The sequence below is a fragment of the Siphateles boraxobius genome, unplaced genomic scaffold (genome assembly GCF_051911475.1).
Source record: "Siphateles boraxobius isolate OS27281-9 unplaced genomic scaffold, OSU_SipBor_1 68, whole genome shotgun sequence".
Lineage (NCBI taxonomy): Eukaryota > Metazoa > Chordata > Actinopteri > Cypriniformes > Leuciscidae > Siphateles > Siphateles boraxobius.
This window is the reverse complement of record NW_027509195.1, coordinates 14,485,200-14,494,326: the sequence shown is the minus strand read 5'-3', so window position 1 is coordinate 14,494,326 and position 9,127 is coordinate 14,485,200. Positions and strand designations below refer to the sequence as shown.

Below are 9,127 nucleotides of genomic sequence, written 5' to 3'. Positions count from 1 at the left end.
TATGTGGTTAAAAATTATAATAAACATGTCATTCAAAATGATAGAAGCCAACATGAAGTTTACAGGAATACTACAAATAAGCAGGGTTTTTTTTTTCTATGAGGTCACCATTATCCTATTATTTAACCCTATTAAATAATATTAAATAATCATTATTTAACCCTATACTGATCAAATTGCTTTCTCTGAACTGTATGGGGTAGAGAAGCATGCATTTACACACACATAAAAGGACATTTGGATCAATGCGTAATTTTACGGATTACATTGAACAATTTGGTAACACTTTATTTTACAGTGTCCTTGTTAAATGTTATAGGAATTACTATAAATTGTGCATAATTCCATGCAACTAACTCCCAAACAACACCCTAATCCTAGCAATATTGTAAGAATATTTAGTTAATTATTATAACTCACTATTATACAGTAACATGGGCTCCTTAAAATAAAGTGTAACTAACTTTTTTAACTCCGGTCAGTAGCATCACAATTCATTCATATAGGCTACTTAAAAACTTTGTCTGAGGAGATATCTTTCTCTACATGTATAGAGAGAGGAAAATCTTGATCTCTCTGATAGACTATCTCATATTTAACAACTGGAACTAAATGAGAGATAACAAAAACTATGACATATCATTCAAACATTTTTTTTAAAGCTTTTAAAGACAAAATATTTAAATGGATCTGGGGAGTCACTGGCACCACACAAAGTGCATTTATTCATTTTATTAGTACAGTAATAGTGTGGATATAGTAGTATCCATTGATATACTGTATTTATATATATTTATTTGGGAAAAACCTTAAACTCTAGCTGAATGCACCTCAGGACGTATATTCAATGCAATTATGAGGTAGACATCGATAATGGTATTTCCACCCTCAGCCATAATGAATACATTTTAAATTAATTTTGTTTGATCAGCGTAAGAAATACACGATTATCATGAAAACTCTGTACATCACAAATAATAAAATAATTATAGAATAGAAATTATAGCGATTTGAGTGCATTTATAAATGTACATTAACAAAGAAATGAGGTTTTGCATTTCTTCATACGTTGCACTTTAGGTTTTACTTTACAAATATTTACAGCTCAAATAATGAACAACAGTGCATTCAAAGCTAATGTGCATTTAAATATAATCTCGCTTGCGAGTCTCTTTTTTTCTTGTCAGTCAATAGGTCTTGAAAAAACGCTCCTTCCAGACTACTTGGACAGTTGATGAAGTGCATTTTGTAAAGATGCAAACGTTGATGGGTCTCCACTTTTTGACTTCTCTGAAAGTACAAAATGACATTTTGTGGATTTTTACCGAAGTAAAATGTCCAGGCACTTCAAAAAACAGTTCTCCGATGCTCCTTCAAAAGCATCTGCCAGTCTCTCTGTTTCTCACTGCAGGGAAGCAGAATTGCTTTATGCCGTATTTAGTGTTTGGTACATTCACCTTTGCCCTGAATTTGACTCGATTACGCATCGTTGGTTGTAAAAAGCATTTCCAGGCCACTGTGTTTTACTCATTCGTTCATATCCATATACCATACAGTATCTTATCGATATAACTAACATATGAGTTTGAACAGGTGCCCGTCTTCACATTCTTCTGAGTCCACGCAGATAATGGTGTAACACAATCCTCAGTCAATCCTGTCCAGACGGTTATGCACTGAATCTGGCGTTTCTTCTACCTGCCTCGTCCGAGAGACGAATTGTTATAGAAATAGTTTGGGTTTTGGGCACGTAATTACAAAAAGAAACGCAGCACGTGTAAGGAAAATGACAAGATTTTGTTCCAAGTCTAGAAAAACTATGCACGCGCTCTTGGCACAACCATGAGCAGTGGCCGGTGTAGATCATTTAAAATGTCAAAGTGTCTCTGATGAAAAATCCCTTTTGCATAGGTGGGAATGCGCAGTTTGGGCGGCTCAAGCGCGTCTTTACGCATCGTTCAAGTTTTTAGTTTTTGTTTTTTTTATGCCTTGGTGCCAAACCCTCGTGTGTGATTCGCTACCTACAGCCACACTGTTCGACCACCATGTCCTCGTACTGTTTGTACACGACGTTGTTGCCGGAGTCTATGTATAGTATACTGATGGGACTGAGTTTTGTGGGGACGCAACAGCTCGGTGGCGTGCTGTTGGGGTCCATGGAGTTCATGAGCGTCTGAATGATGGCGTGGTTGGTCGGCTCTAGGTGCGACCTCAATGGGAAGTCGCACACCCCCTCGCAGTGGTAGGCTTCGTAATCCAGGGGAGCGATGATCCAGTCGTCCCATCCCAGCTCTTTGAAATTAACATGCAGTGCCTTTTTGCTGCATCTCGATTTGGACTTTTTGCCATGCCTTTTCCCATGGCGATTATTGAGCGCAGTTCTCCGTCTGCGCCGCGCTTTAAACTGCAGCGCGCTCTCCTCCTCCTCCTCATGGTCTCCGCGAGACTTGATCTTCTCTTTCATCTCATTAAACAAATTTTCTCTCTTCCTAGACCGTGTGTAGACCACCAAAATGGCTTTTTCTTGCTGCGTTCGGCCGTGCCGGTGTAAACCCAATTGCTTTAGGTCGATTTCAGTGTCAGTTTTGCCATGCGTAACCTTGAGCTGGAGACAAAACTGATTCCCTTGATGCCTGTTTTTAAAAATCCCCCAAACGTCCAGAACCTCCCATTCTGTTTTTCGGGAATCCTGAAGATCAAGGGATCTGGACGCCAGTGGCCTCTCTGATCGACATGAGAGTAAATGAATGTTGTAGACGCCTGATGGGGACGCTTGGACATCCCCGGGCGCTTTGCGAAATATCCTTAATTCAGCACCGACCAGCTCCTCTTTGTCTGAGAGAGTTGAGACATCAAACAGATAAGTTTGTCTTCGCAAAGGAGAGAGCGTGAGATCGTCTGCAAGATAAAGAGAAATAATTGCAGTCAGATTCACTTAGAGTGACTCACATTCTGATAAAAAGGCCAGGTAAAACCTAAAACCTTATTTTCGGCTTACTTTTAGTTTTTGCTGAACAAAGTTGAACAGAGGAAAAAATATATACAAAATTAGGCATAAGAGAGCAGATAGCTAATTTAAGAGAGAGAGAGAGAGAGAGAGAGAGAGAGAGAGAGAGAGAGAGAGAGAGAGAGAGAGAGAGAGAGAGAGAGAGAGAGAGAGAGAGAGAGAGAGGAAGATGATGAAGATGCAATAGCTTAAATCACAGTTTCGTCGGTCTCGATAAATATTTTAATTTTTGTTTTCTAAAATGTTTGGTAACTGTAACAAGCATATACAACATTTTAAAATTTGTTATTTGTATTACAATGCAGCTTGTCGTAAAAATAAAAGGATGATGGATGGTTAAATAATTTCCTTGCTGACTCACATTCTAAAACGCCTTTTTTTCCCAGCTTTATTTTAGTTGAAAAGTGGGGCAAACTCACACTAAATTGTATGAAGGAAAAAATCAAGGAGGAAAACAATTAGCATGATGAAACAGCAGTATAGGCCACGAATTTGTAGACCAATATTTTTTAGAGATATCTTCTTTTTTATTTATTTATAATTTATATTTATTTTTTTGCTTTTTTGGTTTCCCTCCGTTCTTCATGTGTAGCAAGCTTGAAGAAATACTTTTGGCTACATTTGGTCGTTTGGGATTCAAAATAAGTTATTGGCTGTACTTTACAGGTTCTTCAGATCAGCATTGGTCTCTGGGGCTATAACGCACCATGAAGAACTACAAAATAAAAAAAAATATCATGTGAATCAAATGCGGGGTTTTCGTTATATTTTGAAATTTGAATTTTTATAAATCATAGCATGTGGGTTGGCTACATATCTATTTTTTTTTCCTTATGTGGTCATTATTCCTGTCTAACGGGTAAACTGTTTGCAAAATAATTTGTCCTAAATATGTACAGGTGATAATAAGAGAGATATGGTAGCTATAGTGAGGGAGAGAGAAAGAAAGAGTGGGGGGAAAGTGTACGCCAGACACAAAGCGACATACTGTACGTGTTGAACAATGCACAATTAATGCATTCTTTCCCCTTCAGGAATCCAGAGGCCTAGTCGCACTTTATCACTGCCTTTTATCTCTCTGACGGACCAAACGAGAAGCATTTATCTGAGTTCACTTGGGCTTGTGTATGTAAGAAATTTAGTTGAACTGTTAGACTATTATTGCTCCAAATACGACTCGAGCACATGAACAAAAATGCCAGATAAATACGTGCATAATTTTCAATAACACCATTAATTTTAATTTGGCTGTTCGAGAACAGATTGCTTTTTAATGTTCAGAAATACAAAAATCCACTGCATTAAAATCAATTCAAACCTCAAAGCCTTTTTTAAGTTGCCATTTAGAACAAATAAATCGAAATTAAGTAATAATAATAGGCTATAGCCTATATTGCTACTTTTTGGCCATGAGTGAACTTTTAAAATTATTCAAATTAAATGCACGTATGGTCCACAATTGCGTTTTTATAAGACCACAAACAAATCGAATATAAGGTCACCAAATAATTACCAGTTCCAAATTCCCTCCCACCACACTGAAATGCACCCCTCTTATATTTCATCCCTTCTGCCAAAAACAAACATACCGCTTCAAAAGTGATTACTGCTCGTATAAAATGCAATTGCATGCAGCAAGAGTTGGACGAGTTTACGCGACGGCCTAAACAGATAAGTGAGGCAAGTTTAGCCACGAACATAAATTCATAAATCATCCCAGCAACACAATCGCACGATTTTAATCAATGAACATTCTTGTCCAATAATTCGAATCTGTTGGACGAGGGCGAGAAAGAGAGAGAGAGAGAGAGAGAGAGAGAGAGAGAGAGAGAGAGAGAGAGAGAGAGAGAGAGAGAGAGAGAGAGAGAGAGAGAGTTGCCTCGGTGTGGCTACCGGGGCACCATCTGCGTTTTAATGAGTTACTTACAAGTGCCAAAAGTAATTTTCATACATTCCGTTTGTTCTTGTCTGATCTTGCAACCATAACGATCTAAAATTTGGGGAAATGTCTTATCAGTTTTGGAGGAAATGCCTTCCTGTTACACAAAAAGATTACCGCCTTATCATAATTGAACGGCGCTTGAGTGGAAATGATTCTTGATGACATTCAGCAGCGAATGACGCGCATGGCGCATATAGCCAAGACACTGTAGTGCAGCCAAACAAGTAGAACAGTTTGATTTTGCATTAAGCACTGACGGTAAATGTTACACACAGATTGATACAGCACTTTAAGATGCTTATAAAAAGAAAAGGTCTGATCTGTACCCCCGCGTAATGCACTAAACTATCCACAATTTGAATGCTATAACGCCAGCAACATGTCCATAAAGTAAGAATTCTTCAAACTTGAACAGACGTAAGGTCTTCTCCAGTTTTTGCTCTCCTCTTTTGGTGATGTGCCACAAGCTGAACTAGTTCATTACGGGAGAATAGACAGTGTTTGATATGTTATGACATGGACACTCAATTAGATCACCCAGTTCAAATACTCCAATCAGCGGTTTGATGCAAAGCAACCCTCAGAGGGTCCAGTGAAGGGTCATAGCCAATGACACATCAAATCAAAATCAGTGAGGAAAGTGAAGCTTTTTTCATCAAATCAGTGTGCGCTTCTCTTCTTTCTGCGAGCGCGTTTATCTGCAAAAGAAAAGTGCAATGTTTGCGCCGCCTTCCTCTTTTTATTGCATGTTTCCGTGTTTGTTTTTCTCCACAATGTTCACACAATTACTTTGTTGCAAGTAAATACAATTTAACTGCAACTAATACGCACATCATTATTAAATAAAATAATCCACTTGGGAACTCTAAACTGGATTAAAAAAACATTTTTTTAACTTTTAAAAGCAAAAAAAGAAAAGATTTATCTGTTTTGTAGAAATAAAAATATTTCCTTTCAGTACATAAAAAAGCAAATGTAATATTATATTATGTGCGCATGCAAGTCATCGTGAGGTTTGTGAGAACCGTTTGTGAGACTACTTGCACGCGAGGATGTTAAGGGAATGATTTATTGCCTTCATTTAGAAAACGGACCAATTAGTGTTTTATTGGCATGTTACCTTAGGGTCAATGTAAAGCCAATATAACTTTATACTAGCCAAAATATGAGGTCGTGCTGACCATTAAATTGCGGCCCAAGCAGGACGAATGATTACCAACCCATTAGCACATGAACAAACCCTGAAAATTAACCTAGATCATTTTTTAGCGCAATTTTGTTTTTTACTAAAAAGTTATTGCTTTACAAGTCTGCGTGTTTATCTTACATAATTTTAAAATCATTATATATAAGTATAAATATTACAAGTAAGAAGAAAAATTCATAAAGACGGAAAATGCTAGAGTGCATAGTTCATTTAATGCATGGACAAGAGAATAAAACAAAACAAACCTTTTCCCCTGTCTACAAAACTCGTTATGGTATTTGCAGACTTTGAAGAGCGGAAAAAACTAGCATTGAGCCCCAGTTTTTCAGCAGCGGAGTAAGTCCTGTATATAGAGATCATGTAATCGTGGGGCACAACCGGGTCCTTTAAGTCATCCCGACGACTCACGCCCGGGGAGGATGCGAAAATCTCTTTAAGAAATTTGGGTGACCTTTGTCCATCATACGCGCTCCTGGCACCCTTGCTCCTTTTCTGCGACAGAAGCGCAGCTGACTGGCAACACGGTAAACTCCAAAGGAAAATGAAGAGCGTGTAAAAGGCGACTGCTCTCAAGGCATCCATGGTGTTACTGGCCCCCAAAAAGTGAAGCCGAGCCGTGTCTCCTAGTGAAGCCGGGGTTGTTGTTTTTTTTGTTTTAGTTTTTTTTGGTTTGTGTTTGTCTCACGAACGCGGAAAGCGTGAGATCTATGTTGCGTGTCTCAAGTTAAGTGCGCTGTACGCTCAAGAGTGCAAGGCTGGAGACACACACTCACTCACTCACGAGTCACGCCCACTACACAGAAGCTCCCGTATTTATTGGAGAACTTCTCCAGACCGTCGGAAACCTTCCGAGTCGTTGTCGTTTTTTTGTTGTTTTTTTTGTTGTTGTTGTCATTTAATATAAAAATATACAAATATACAAATATTAGTAGGCCTAGTAGTATAGTAGCCGTTGTGGAAGTATTAGGCTACTATGATGATTATTATTATTATTATTATTATTATTATTATTATTATTATTAGACCTATTAGGCTACATAATAGCGATAGCCTACATAACAATAACAATTAGTTATTCTTTAAAAAATATTAATTTAATATGATTAATTAATTGTACATTTAGAAATTATGTGCTCTTAAGGACAGCGTAGAGCTTTAAAAAAAAAAGTTTGGTCTCAGAAATTAACAAAAACGATGGACAATAATTGCTCGGTCTCAGTAGTCTCTGCACAAGGCAACGCACCAGGATGCCAGGTCTTGCTAACATGTTAACAGAGGTTAACAGGTTGACAAAAATATTCACATATCTATCGCACTGGCTGCAAGTGATCATGGTGCGAAAGCACATCACTGAAGTGCGCTTCGTCTCGAAGAACTGCACCAGTCCTGTACAAAGAAGTTGTTGATATACCATTACCAATTACCAATACTATTGATATGAAATGTCGAAATGGAGAACTTATTTGCAGGTCAGGTGAGAATATGGGTCTGGTCTGGTAAATAACTTTAATCTTTTGGAAGTTTCAATATTCAACGTAGCTAATACAACTCTATTAAAATCTATGGTCATATTTATTTCCAAACAGTCTTGTCTCATGCATATGTTAAAGTCCTAAAGCTGAAAGAATTTATTGTAACTAGTCGTCTCACTTAACCTCGGAATAACCGGCTGCAAGACACTGTTAATTCTCCGGTTTCAAACGTCCCGTTACCTTGCGCTGCACTGCCTCCTTGCGGTTATCCATTGCAATAATGTTGCATTTTGGATGGAAAAAAACAGCAGAATAGAAATCTGAGAAAAGCCTCCGAAGCCAGCAAAATTCATGTTCAGTTAGTCTATGTAGGCTACTATATGTCTATATAAACTTCATAACATTTTCAGAGATAACAAATATGGTCAGACATAATACAGGGGAGACTGCATGGGGGCTAGCTGTCACATAGGCTCCTTCGTTTAGATTTCTCAGGAAAAGTTAATTTTAAGTAATTTTCTCCATATTTGCATGGACCATTGTTGAGACAGAATAGAATATGTCTTTAAACAGACAAAAATGTAAACAAATATGAAAAACGAACCTCAAGAAAATCATGAAACAGCAAGAATGTAACAGGCATCCTAACATTGTTTTAGACAAAATAAATAGGCCTAGTATTCGTTTTCATATAAAACATGTCCAGTTCAGCATGACAGCATATCACAGTACATATGCTAGTTTCATTATTTTCCCACAACACAATTAGTAAATAATATGAAACCTTGTACATATTTGTAAAGGTACTTTATGACAATTTTTTTTTACACTGATAGACAGCGCCTACAACAAATGCATCAGCACTCACCCCATCACAACACTTTAGTACACGTTAATATATTTAACAGTGAAACGTCACTTGTCGTTTGATTATCTACCAGCAGAGAGCAGTGAAACACCATATTATTATTATTATTATTATTATTATTATTATTATTATTATTATTATTATTATTATTATTCCTCGACCATCTATATGACAAACAGCATATTCAATCAGTAGGCCTAACACGTGTTTGGTTGAGTGACTTAATTTGTTGCGTTAAAGTATAGCAATTTGTTTTACAAACACTTTTTGTTATGCTGGTTGAAACTCTCATATCATGATAGCAATCAATAATAGAAGTGGTCTAAATGTATAGGCCTACATAGGCTATATCTTCTGTGGAAGTCACCGGACCAAAACATTGCAATGATACGCTGTCCCTGTCAACATGTATTTCCATACCTCCTCGCACCCTGCTCGTGCGGACATCACACAGCGTGTTCAGTAGTAAGGCTATGCAGAGTTGTAGACAGATAGTCACCGAACCACAAAGAAAAAGCAGCTGTTTACATCTTAACCGTAATTACGAGATGGCAACCAGATTTATGCTATGTCAACACTATTAACGCTGAAATGAATCTACAGAAGTTAGGTGCTAGCCTACAACTAGAAC

At 37.5% G+C, this 9,127-nt stretch overlaps 1 protein-coding gene across 1 annotated transcript; it reads right to left on the bottom strand.

Moving 5' to 3' along the window:
• Nucleotides 1-698: 698 nt before the first annotated feature.
• On the bottom strand, nucleotides 699-6,899 carry gdf6a (growth differentiation factor 6a). Its single transcript, XM_077215018.1, has 2 exons — nucleotides 6,402-6,899; nucleotides 699-2,898 (listed from the first exon to the last, which is right to left on the bottom strand). Exons 1-2 carry the CDS (start codon nucleotides 6,736-6,738, stop codon nucleotides 2,018-2,020), a joined length of 1,218 nt encoding a protein of 405 aa, XP_077071133.1. The 5' UTR covers nucleotides 6,739-6,899; the 3' UTR covers nucleotides 699-2,017.
• Between the last annotated feature and the right edge of the window lie 2,228 nt (nucleotides 6,900-9,127).